This window comes from Megalops cyprinoides, chromosome 2 (genome assembly GCF_013368585.1).
Source record: "Megalops cyprinoides isolate fMegCyp1 chromosome 2, fMegCyp1.pri, whole genome shotgun sequence".
NCBI lineage: Eukaryota > Metazoa > Chordata > Actinopteri > Elopiformes > Megalopidae > Megalops > Megalops cyprinoides.
Window position 1 is genome coordinate 12,630,449 of NC_050584.1, and position 12,931 is coordinate 12,643,379.

The 12,931-nt window shown below is 46.8% G+C and overlaps 1 protein-coding gene across 1 annotated transcript in view; it reads left to right on the forward strand.

Moving 5' to 3' along the window:
* The window catches only part of reck (reversion-inducing-cysteine-rich protein with kazal motifs), a 44,112-nt gene extending 34,589 nt beyond the window's left edge, over positions 1–9,523 (forward strand). Inside the window, exons 17-21 of the mRNA XM_036522228.1 lie at positions 1,177–1,372; positions 4,450–4,660; positions 5,631–5,704; positions 6,542–6,697; positions 8,115–9,523. Coding sequence (XP_036378121.1) covers positions 1,177–1,372; positions 4,450–4,660; positions 5,631–5,704; positions 6,542–6,697; positions 8,115–8,327 — 850 coding nt within the window. The 3' untranslated portion in view covers positions 8,328–9,523. The remainder of the gene's footprint in view (positions 1–1,176; positions 1,373–4,449; positions 4,661–5,630; positions 5,705–6,541; positions 6,698–8,114) is intronic.
* The last annotated feature ends 3,408 nt before the right edge of the window (positions 9,524–12,931 follow it).

The following is a 12,931-nucleotide window of genomic DNA, read 5'->3' on the forward strand; positions in this document are numbered from 1 at the left end:
CTGCTCTGTGCTTTGATGCATTCACCCCCCCCCCTCCTTTGCTTTTACCTTTACTTACAAAAACAGGTGTATTTCACTGGGTTAAAAAATACAATACCATTCCACAGGCCTTCTACACGGCACCTGCTGTTGCCGTGTGACTTTTTTCTTTCTGCGTGATTGGCCAGTTGGGTGCCATTTGTGCATCGTTGGCTGGGCAATTTTTACCTTTTAAGGCATCCATTGGTAACCTAGTGTACTAGCCTAAGGAGCCATCTGAAAACTGCATGTGCTGTGTGATTATGGTATGGGAACACAATGGGATAATTGCTGCTGTCACAGATTAGTTTTTGCAGATATGTGAGATATGTATCAAACCCTGCAGTATATGGTACATGTGTGCTTTTCGAGGTGTTGCTGGCAGGAAGGGAAAAGGTGTGACCAATTGAAATAAATGGATTTTGTGAAGAAGCTGGCTGATGCTTATTGTAATTTTTTACAGAAGGTTTTTTTCACAAAAAAAAAATTATTTATTATAAGATTATATTTAAATAAATGATTTATTTAAAATAGGTTAAACAAGTAAAGATATAAAACGGTTAATACAAGGACTAAAATCATTTACAGCAAAGACTAAAAACTGTTTTTCAGAATGCATTCTTTCAAGGGGTTGAGAGGAGGTTGATCTCCTATAGACAGTCCTCCCCTGAGGTTCTGAGTGTTGAAGCTGTGGGAAGGTCTATTGGCACTTTCATAAATGACACACCAGGTTTTATTTCACAGTGGTAGGAGTTGGAATGTTGCATAATGAAGAGCGCAACACTACATTAACAGTTCCTTAAACACAACCTGGGACACACTGCGTGCCTTAATTGATTTACCCATTTAATCAGTTACAGTGCAGCGAAGCACTAAGTGAAAACAACTGGCTCAAGGCAAACAAGTTATCTGCGCTGCATCAGATATCTGCCTTTGTGTGTGTGTGTGTGTGTGTGAGTGTGTGTGTGTGTGTGAGTGTGTGTGTGTGAGTGTGTGAGTGTGTGTGTGTGTGTATAACTCTCTCTCTCTCTCTGTGCTGGGAGTGTGTCTGAGTATCAGTGTTTATAATTGTGTGGTCAGGGTGGGAAGGTTGTGGGAAGAGCACAGGTCACCTGTGACACGAGTCGCCTGTAACGCGCGGCGCCGATCTCGTTTCAGATGTATACCAAACCGCAGAGTGTGCCTGACCGACACCAACGAATTCCCCTGCAAGCAGTACGAGTGCGTGGGCCGGCTGCCCAGCTGCGACAAAACCCAGCTGGACCCAGCGTGCGACACAGCCAACATGGAGTACTCCAACCTCTGCCTGCTCTACCAAAGAGGGAAGACCCTGGCCTACATGGGGCACTGCCAGGTACGGCGGCGCGGCCTCCTGTTGCGCATGTGACGCCGGCTGGTAGCGGGGTTGAGGGCGCTGATGTTTTTTGCTGGTGGCTGGGCTGGAATGAGACAGAGGGGGAGTGCCTTGCAAGCTTCCTGTTTGTGCTCGGCTCTCTGTCTTCAGTAAGAACCTCGTATGGAATGGCTTTGATTCTGCGCACTGTGGGCTGTGGAGGCCTGGCTGATGCATTGTCGGCATGCGAATATGCTAACAGTCAGACCGCGAAAACCGAAAACAGGCACACTAACCTCCCGGTGCAGCGGTACTGTGCTGTCGCACGGTTTGTACAGTGAGGAGGGTTTATTTAAACCAGCCAGTGCAGATTTCAGCTGATACTGCTCCCTGGCAAGGTGTGTGTGCGTGTGTATGTGAGAGGCTGCGACACCACAGTAGAGAAGAGGCTTCAGTTTTGTCGTTTAACCCTCAACTGTAAACCGGAGCATTTGGAGGTGCGTCGGCAGGGCACAGGCCCTTCAGGTTCAGCGTTTCGCTCAGACAGACGAAAGGGAGCCCTGTGTCATACATGAGCGTGCCTGTCCCTGCTGGGGATGAATGAAGAGGGAGAGAGGGGGCTGCTGAATGATCCTGTGCGTGAGAACGCGTCCAGCTGTGGCATCACGCTGATCTCACCCAGAGGTGTCAGAGAGGAGCCGCTCTCTGCTGTCAGTCACTGCGCGCACGCCCCGGGCCACAGTCACATAAACACCCATAACCACACGGTGCAAGCGCGCACACAGCAGTCCTGAATGAACCGCGTTAAAAAAAAAGTAACAGGAATGAGGTGTTAGTTATTAATAGAAGAGCAAACAAGGAAGTTCAGGGTATACGCTCTTCAAAGCTCACCCTCTAAGGAGAAAATGTCTGGGGAGTAGTGCTAACGCATGCCACTCACTTTCGCGCAGTTGCACACCACTCCCCAACCATTCACTTCTCAGCAGTGTGAATCCGCCTGTTTCTACATGCTCTGCTTGTGTGTACACATATGCTTTGGCACTTTTACCCCTTAGTTGTTGATAGACATTTGGCATGCCATGGGAAGCTATTTCATAGCTTGAGGGCGCAGGTATCATTATGTGTTAAATGGCTGTTAATTGACATTGCAGTCATGTATTGCAACTAGGTTGAATTTAATCTCCCATCTGAAAACAAACACCACAATCATGGTGAGAGTGACAGATGTTCTAGATTTAGTTTGTGCACGTGTGTGTGTGTGTGTGTGTGTGTGTGTGTGTGTGTGTGTGTGTATGTGTGTGTGTGCCTGCATGCGTGCATGTGTGTGTGTGTGTGTGCATGTGTCTGTGTGTGTCTAGAGGGTGCTATATTATTTATTTGCTGCGGAAATACACTTATTGTAGGCATTTTACATAGCTTACATTTTACCACAGTATTCATTTATGCAGGTGAATGTTATCTGTCGCAGTCCATGTTAAGGACCTAATTTAACAGCGTATTATCAGTGCTCCACTCAAGCACATGTGCGTGTGTGTGCATGTGTTCATCTGTGCATGGAGTTTCCATCCTGCTGCTCATCCAAAGCGTTTCACATTTTCCCGTGTGCCTCGGCCTTCCCCGTGGAGGTTTGCTGTGTCTAGCGGGGACTGCATTGACATCCCTGTGACAGCCTGGCATGACATTGCACTCAAAACGCAACAGCACTCATCATCCGAGCCCAGCCACCCCAGCCCACCGGCATCAAGGGACGCCGGCTCCAATTAGCCGCCCGTCACCTGGCACTCTGCCTGCTCTTGTGCCACTTTGCTTTGCTCTGTTTCTGGTCTCTCCATTCTTTTTTCTTGTAACCTGTTTTATGTCTCTCTCTTTCTCTGTCTTTCTCTCTCTCTCCCCCTCCCCTCCCCCCTCCTGACGGCTCCCAGACGCTGACCTCTCTGCTCCTCTCTCCACTCTCGCTCCTCTGTCTTTCCTCTGTCGCCCCCCTGTCCCCGTGGAGCGAGCTCTCTTGCTGCGCTCCGCTAAATGGACAGACGGACTGACCCCCCCCCAGCCCGTAGGTATCCCCTGGGTCTCTGCAATACACAGGAAATGTTGTATGCGCATCCTGTTTTTTTTTTCCTGGGTGCTGGGTAGAAAGAAGTATTCGAGGAAAAAAAATGAATGTGTCCACACACTGTCTGTTCCCTGAAACAACACATTTTCCATCCAAGGAGGTTCTTTGTTAGGACAAGTTCCTAACAGAAACCCGCTGAATAGGTTTGACATACCTGAAGAAAATCATTTGAACCACCTTGGATCGAGACGCTGGTCCTGTCTATACCTCAAAACTAAATTGCTTTCAGGAGCAGACAGCAAGGACATTTTGTTCTTGTCAAAATGTTATCCCCTGGGTCCTAAATGTTGGATTTTTACTGCCTGAAATGCCTTCTCTTCCCCATGGCTTCAGGGGGCTAAATGCATTGTTGGTTGAACCTCAGATCACCAATCCAGTTTGTACCATTCCCTGTTTTCCCCTCTCTAGGCACTGAATTGTGTATGCACCTTGTGTTTGCTGAACAAGTATGCAGTATGTATGTACACATGCCTGACTTAAAACAGCGGCAGTCTGAGTGTAATACTGCTGAATTTTGTAATTGATTTTTTCGAGCTTGCTGAAGTATCCCCTCTCCAAGGTGGAGTGTATATGTTTGGAGTAGTGTTGTTAGCATTTAAGCGCTGCGGGATCGTATTCCCTTCTGCTGGTTTAGCTCTGCTGATGGCGCTCCACTCCACTTCTCTGGAGAGGCGTCTAATGGGAAATAGCTGGAATGGGTGGCCCACTTAAAGGTGATCACTCATTAGAAACTCCTCTCACTGTAGCGTCAGGTTACCTAACGAAGAGCCGTGCGATCAGGCTGTGTGCACTGAAGTAAGCGATTGTCATGGTCCAGTTTAACTCTTAAAGAGGCGAGCATGAGTGGATATGTTGGGGACTGTATCACAGGCTTCAGTGGGGTGGCGAACACCAAGCCTCCACCAAAACACAGATCTGTAACTCAGGGGTGTGTGTGTCTGTCTGTCTGTGTGTGCGTACGTGTGTGTGTGTGTTTTATCTGTAGGACGCCTGCAGGAGGCCTAAGCCTGTGTGTGGACACAATGGGGAGACCTACAGCACGGTGTGCGCCGCCTACTCTGACCGGGTGGCAGTGGACTACCCCGGGCGGTGCCACGCTGTAGGGGCGGTGTCGGAGTACACCTCCGATTCGGGCTGCAACGCCATCCACTGCCCTCCCCTCTCCACCAAGGGCTGCAACCCCGTCACTCCGCCGGGTGAGTAGGGCCGCCTACTCCCAACCCACGCTGAAACTCCCGCGTCCCCTTCGCCAGGCTTGAGTTCGCTTTTAAAACCCGTAGCCAGCTTCACTCCATCATATCCACTCCAAACCAGTTCAGCTTCAGTTCCATTTTCTTTCAGTGTGGTATATCATGCTACAGTTCTACCAAACTATGATGCAGACATTTTAGTTAGTTCCTAGGAGGAACATTAACTAGTGGCAATTGCTACTTCAGGGCAACAATAAACAGTAGTAACATAAATATGCATAGAAAATAGTGTAGAACCAAGTTGCAACATACAGGCATCATTTATGGTCTATGGTTGGGCTTAATTTAAAAGTTTCTTCGGAGCCCCCTCTTAGTTTCTCAGAAATGAAGGAGGACAGGGAGGTTCTCAAAGCCTCTCTCGCTCACATACAGTTCTGTCAGTCTGAACACCTGCTCAATAAACCCCTCACTGTGTTCCTTTCAAATGTTCTGTGCCTCTAATCAACACAAGATTCCAGTTTATTTTGATAGCGCGCTGACACCCTACAACCACCAGGGGGTGTTCCAAACTGAATTGTTTGTTTAGAGCATTGTGTCAATGATGTAACTTTGTTCTGCATCGCGACAAAACCACCTGAGCACTGTGGACTGTACCAATTGTTCTGCAGTACCAGGTGTTTACTTTTGCTGAGGTGTGCATTGAATAAGGTGTGTCAGAATGCTGCTGAATTAAATACTTCAATGATTTGTGAGGAAACAGCATATACAGTAATAGCATTTACCTGTAAGGGCTGAGTTTTGGGTTTGTGTAAGATTTGTGAAAGGTTTTGAAATGTAGCTGTCTGTCTGTGTGTGTGTGTGTGTGTGTGAGTGTGTGTGTAATTAATGCTTGTTGTATGACTGGTGTGGTGGTTGGACGTGCACCACGTTTGATGTGAATGGTTACATGAACACTGATAGCTCTGTGTCCTTGTAGGAGCCTGCTGTCCGCTCTGTGCAGGAATGCTGCAGATACTATGGAACAAGGACCAGATGAACACCTTTGCCAGGGTGATTTAACTGCTCTCTCTCTCTCCTTTTTTGTGTCTCTCCTGCTTTGTTTCTCTCTGCAGGCTTGGGCAATGAGGACTTTGAGATTGTACAGCGTAGATTGTACAGTGTGTATGTCTGTCTGTAAGGCAGTAAGTGTGTACGGTGCTGTTTACCTTATATGAGCAAGGAATTTTAGACTGAAGGGGTTATGCTTTTCCATCATTAAAACTGTGGCTGTGTCTGGTTAGCTATTGTTCAAAGTTGACTTTGTAATAAGACTGACATACTGTATGCTGTAGTCCTGAATGAGTCTGTGAAAGAATGGATGGGTTAATCAATCAACTTTGCTCTGTGCATGTCATGCTAAGTAACCAGCCTAATATTTATTGCAGTTACTTTTTTACAGAAATAAGTACTACTTTATGTTTCAGTGAACTAGTTGGATCTTTTTCTGCATTTGCATTGATAGAAGACCGCAAATAGGAAGTATGATTCTTCTATTCCTGGTGGAGTGCAGAGAGAATGTGTAGAAGTATAAAGATTTGCGCGCCAGGAATTATTGACTGACAGTGAGCAGATCACTAAACCAAAGGGCAAAGGACCAACTCAGGGTGTTGATTCAGTGAGAATGAATTGCGCTGATGGTATCACATTTAAAGTGGATTAACTGTAAAGCCTCAATCAGTTAAATAATTCTTACAGTAATCCCCCCACCAATCTCACTATAAGCAAAAGCACACCCCTCTAAGAATCGGTAAGCCGTGTGTTAAGTCTAGGAAATGACCAGTAAATTGAGAGCTAATTTTAAAGCGTGTTTCCACCGCTGTTGTTGACGTGAGGCTGCTCTCTTTGCAGTTGAATCACAATCAGCCGGTGACGGTCCACGACATCCTGCGGATCCTGCGACTGCACATCTCCGTGCCCCAGTGCGACATATTCGGCTATCTGAGCATCGACTCTGAGATAGTTGTCCTCGTCGTACCTGTGGACCAGCAGCCCACACCTCTGCAGGTGTGGCATACCACCGTTCACACTGTTCCACTGCAGGGTTATCACTGTTCAGGGTGCTGTACTGCAGGCACAGCATCTTGCTGTTCACACTGCTGTACTGCACAAATATCACTGTTCAAATATTACACTATACTGAAGGAATATCACTGTTCCCGCTGTCTCACTGAGGGTACGGCCCTGATCCCACTGTCTCACTGAGGATATGGAGCGGTTTCCACTGTCTCACTGTGGGTACAGCTCTAATGCCACCTGTTCCCACTCATTCTGTACAAGTAAAGCAAAGTTTTGACTGGCCTGCTGGTGCAGCACATAAATGTTCCCAGGTCCATTCCAGGTGCAGCATTATAAGTTGCTGCACCTCACAGTCCACTGCAGGCACAGCTCAATTATAGCACTGAACCTTCACTTACACTGAGTCCACAGCAGGTGCACCCTCTTGACTGTCTCCTCTGTAGAGGCAAAGATTGATCAAAGGCCCATTATTGACTTAGTCTTTATCTCAGAGTAGAGCATCCTACTCAGGCAGCCCCTCAGCTGCGAATGCCCCCCCCCCACCCCCAGCACACTGGTATTACACATCTCTCCCTGCACAGCACACTGTACACTATTGACAACACGCTCGTGCTTATAGGCCACGTTTCCCAGAGATATCCAGAGGGAGGGTTTAGACTCTCGCACAGGGTTTCAGACGAAGGCTGAGCTTTCTAGCCGTACTTAAGTCATCGACGTGTGTAGACATTCTTAGCATGTGAGACGGCGCTCACAGTTAAATGTGTGTGTCTAATCGAATTGAGGGCAGAGCCGGTTAGCAAACAAGCTGTGATAAGTGGTGCGCTGGCTGGAAGAGGTGAGAGTATGGAGCGCAGGGAGCAGGGCTCCCGACGGAGCTCCAGCATGGAGCCCTGGAGCCCCCTGAACGCTGCATTTCACTTTCCTGGGCCACTTTTCAGCAAACGGGGGGGGGGGGGGGGGCGGAAGGGGGGACAGGGCCAGGAGGACGGTAGAGCCGAAACGCGTCAGCATGTATTTTTAGATCCTTAAAGAGTGCCTGCAGCTGCTCCTTCTGTAACACTTCACTGATAGGACTCTTGATGTGTAAGTCAGTCATGTGGCGAAACTGCAGTGTCACTTGAGGTTAAGTGCATGGTCGATATCCCTGTAGGGCTGGGGTGGCTCGATCTAGCCTTCTCCAGGCACCCCCTCACCCGAAACTCACAAGAGCCCTCACTCAGAAGCAGTCCTGTCATTAGCTTTGTCATCTCACATTAGTTGGTGCATGATGATGTAACAATAGACAGTCGTTTTCAGGTCGGCTGGAACTACTCACTCCTGACCTGTTAAGCACATCTGTCTCTGCCATGTAATGTGTCCCAGCCATTTGACTGAATAAATAACACGCACGTGTCTCCTGCTCCAGATCGAGGCCTGTAGCAAAGAAGCAGAGAAGATCGACTCGCTGATCAACTACGGCAGCCCCACGCTGGTGTCCCATGTCCCCCTGTCCGCGTTCCTCACCTCCGAGGTGAAGATCTCCACCCTCAGCTCAGCCGGACACCCCGCCGCCACATCCCTGTCTCTCCACCTGCTCCTCGTCCTCCTTGTAATCGCCGTGGGCATCGGGGCTTCGTAGGCGTTCCTCCCCAGCCCGCCACAGGAACCTGCCTCCAACCTCGCACAGTCGCCGCGTCCGACAGGAAGCTTTCCCTCCGCCGCCGTGACAATCACGATCGCACCCAATGGGATTACTATCTGCTAAACTAAAAGAGAAGGCTGGAGTTAATAGTAGCTGCTAAAACACCGCATGTCACCTTTTTCACTGCTCTTACATTGAAGGGGAAGTAACCATACGGTTGTCTTTTTGTTCCATCTAGTTGTCTTTTTTTTTTTTTGAAGCTGCAATGGTGTAGCACTTTGACAGCAGGGGAGAGGCCAGGTGGCTGGATATCTCTGAGGAAAAAGTCAGGCCTTGTATAAGACAGGTGCTCTCTCCAACCGTGACATTTGTCCAAGTCTCAAAGGCCCAATTATTTTCCATCACGTCTCCAGGTTTTTACACATGTCTTGTTGTAAATAAGAAAGGCTTGGAGTCAACGAGATGAAACTGGAAAGCCGACACGTGACATATTACAATCCATAAGCTCAAAGACAAAAAAAAGGGATTAATATTGTTCCTATGTATAGATAATCATCAATTGTTTTTTTTTCTCTCTCTGAAATGAAGAATAATAGCCATGTTAATGAAAATGACAATCATTGCTTATCCACGTGTGGGTAATTATGACAATACACCTCGCTTAAAGTATATACGGAATTCATATATAAAGTAATGCAATAATTTTATAATGTTGATAAGAATCCTGAGGTGTTCTATTTTGAAATTTAAAAAGGAGGGGGGGGGTTACACATGTGCCATTTTAAATGTTATTATTCTTGCATGATGACAATTATGAAGTGTTTTACTCCAGAATGTATTGTGATGCGTCTCTTGTTGCGTTTGGTTTTGTGTTGTGTGTATGCATATGCTCCCTATGCCACATGAAGTGTTTTCCATTGGTTCAGTATTACTGTGCTAGGCAGCTTTGTAGTATTACGCCCTCGCCTCAAGGGGGGGCTCTCCTCTCTGTTTGTCCCTCTGTCTTTACGCTGTGTTTTTATTTTCCTTATCAAAGTAAATGTGATCATATTGCCAATGTGTAGAGCGTATATAAAGATAGGCACTTAAAGTGTAACTTTAAACATCTGTTTATTTCGTCTCGGCACCAACCAGTGCTTGCGCTGAGTAATGTGTTAAAATGCCAACAAATTGCATATTTTATTAAATATAAATTCCAACTCTGTGAAGGAGGGGGCTCTGTGGTGTCGTATTTGCTCAGCGTGTGTGTTGATACTGCAGCAGTGGAAGATTTGTGTGTGTCTTCGCGGTACATAGGCCACTATTTCTGTAATCCTGATATTTCAGTGTTGATAAGGGTATAGGATGCTGGGTGCACAGAGACAGCACTTAGCTTGCGGCAAAGGACAGGGAGTCAGATACAGCTGTGTCATTCACTTGAGTGACTTTAACAGAAGACACCTTGTGAAAGCTGAGAGAAGAGCTGAAAAGTGTTGAACGCAAGGACCAAAGCAGGCAGCCAGCCATCCACCAACTCTAAGAGATGTGAAGGGTCTTGAGTAATCCCAAAATGATAAATAATATTGTAGAGCTAAGAAAATGTTGTAAATTGCTTGTTTTTTGATTGAATACAAACTGGCATCAAGTTTTTTTTTTCAAAAATTCAATAGCAGATGGTATATTTGATAATTAGCTCAAGGCTTATTTTCTGAAGAGAAATGCAGCAGTCTTTAACACAGACATTATATATTTCACTTGGAGGGAGTCTGAGCTATCGCTGTTTTCTTGAGTTTTCATGATGTTTGAAGACCCTGACCTGTACATCTGTGAGAAAGTTTGATCCCCCTCGCCACACTCTATGCGCTATTACAACCTGTAACCACAAGGTGGCAGTAGGAGCTTACATGTGTGCGCTAAGTGCAGGATAGCTGGTCCGTGGAAGCTGTTTTGACCTGTAATGCAGGCGGCTTCCAAACAGTTTCCCCCAGGGTGGGCTGTGAGTGAGCTTGCCTGCTTCTGAACCTCCCTCCTAGGGAGTTTCTGATGTACAAGCTACATGCAGGAAAAAAAAGACAAATGCTCTGCGTCTGCTGAAACCTCCCTGGCTCCCTTTTGATCTACTCATGATTTACAGACTTGGATTCACCTGTGCTTTTGTCCAGTAATTAATGATCCTGACAAAAACGGAGCCTCCGAACCCTTCGTACTCTGATGCACGATCCAGAGCGCTTCAGTCGGTGTGGTTGATCGCATTGGTCCCCACAAAAAATGAAACGTTTGCTCCTGGGCCTGGTGATGCTGACACATAATGGCTCCCTGGCAAGGAAGTCATGTGCAGCAGATTCAGGAAATTAAAGGCCTGTCTGCATTTCCCAGAATCCGAAATCCTTGTAAGAACAGAATCCTCCCTAATCCTTTCAAAGTAAAAATGCACGTGAAACTCATGTTGTACAGCGCTGAGGATGCCAAACGGCACACCTGACCTTTCCAGCTATCTGATTCTTAAAGTACATTAAAAGAACGGGCAAAGTCGCTTCAACTGCCTGAAGGGAGGCTGATCGTACTGGTTTAGTAGTCCATCGAAGCGCAACAAAAAGGAAAAAAAAAACTTGTGAAAACACAACAGTTCTGTCATACCACTGTTATTTTTTGACACCAATGACCCCACTTACGATGCTTTGAGTTGCGGCAGAACGGCGCCATTTCATCCTTCCATTGTGCCATTGTTCCTGCGAAGGCCACACTGGCTCGTCTGAGTGTTCCATTAGCTTGGCTTGCCATTCTCGCAGATTGGCTGTTTACAAACCTTTTTTAATGGGACACGTTGCCTCTATAGCCCTCAAAGCAAAGGAGAGTAGTGAGAAATGAACATGCCGGCTTGCAATGACTGATGCAATGAATAGGTAATTTAGCAAGTACAACTGAAGTGCAAGCAATAACAATGCCTCTAATCTTGGAACTAGACTTTGTGTTGTGAGAGCACATTAATAGTGTTGTTGTTCAAGGTACTTGGACATTTTCTTTGACAAACCTTTTCAGCAATGTCCCTTGAGTGTGCGACCACAACAACAGTTGGACCCATTTGACCTAAACAGCAAATAACATTCCCTTTCAGTGCTGGGTCTCTAAAATTTTCCTCTGCCAGCTCCAACCCACAAACAGATACAAGTACGCTGCAGGAATTTAGAACTTCAAGCTACTAAACATTTTGATACTACCAGGGGTGTGGTGTGAGCTGTTTTTCAGACTCCAGAGTTTGACTGAGAACACAAACATCTTGGAGCACAGGTTGCAGGTTATGGACACAAAGGCAACATTCTCCTCAGGTGTTAATGGGGTTTCGCCAGCTGTCCAATCAGGGAGATTCAGAGTTCCGCACGGAGCCATCTGTGCACCCTGCGTCCCCTCTCATTAGCGAACGGGGGGGTTGTGAAGTGCCGCAGATTAATATCTTCACCTGTCAGATGCCTGAGTGAGATCTAGCACCCGGCCGCTCAGCACACCTGGCTTCAGATTTTTAAAACGCTCCCCTCCCTCGGCAACAGCAGACATATTCCTCCACGCCGTCCCTCCCCTCGTGTTCTCTCCGATGTCCCGCCCATTGTAACACTCCCCCCTCCCATTACTCTCTCCTGACACCACCTGGTACACTCCCTATTGCCATGCATTGTACTTCCTCTCTGTCATTGTCACCCTAAAAAAAAATCATCACCCATTTTGCCCATAAGCCCGCCTATCACGATCCACCAGCACCACCTTCATAAACCCCAGATCATGCCCACACGCTCACACGCACACGCGCTCACACACACGCTCACACACACACAGCTCATCCCACGCTGCTGGTCTGTATGTTTAGCTGCTGTCTCAGCCACTGTGGCATTCTATTCTTGCTCTCCGTGGCTCGCCCAAGGACACACCGGAGTCTTTCAGTCCAAGAACAACCAACGAGAACACTCCCAGAGGCTTATTAAATGGGACTCATTTGTGACTCTTTAGTGCCACTGAGAATGCTTGCTGATATATGATTGAACATTAATAGCTTGCACCCTGTTCACGGCATATGAGGGATGAATTGGATAAAAATTGTCACACCAGGGTGCAGTATGTCTATGGATGGCTTTTGCATGATAACATGGTGGTGAGCTGGGTTCACCAAACCAAAAGCAGCAGAAACCCACTGGAGGTCAAGTGCAAGACTGTTTTACATTGCCTTCAAGCATAATTAAATCAAATTCTGGAGACCATCCAGTCTAAAAGGATGTTTCCTACATGTGCTCATTTCCCCATTGGTTCAAAGCTGCTGCAGTCAGGACATGATACTGTTAAACCCTGTCGAAAAAACAGTCCAGCACACTGTCTTCCCAGGATCTGTGTGTCCCTTGTGAAATGATAAATAATTGCACTAAGTCTGATGCAGTTGACATGACAAATTGTCAACAGTGGAGCTCCAGAATCAAATACTGTGCAAAAATAGACCAGTATTCTTGTACAAATCAGGAGTATTGTGAAATCAAAAGGCAAAGAAAAATGCTACACAGGCTTCTTTTCAAAACCTCAACACAAAGGGTTTCTTGAAGCGTTGAGGGACGATTATGATATAAAGACTGAATAATACGACT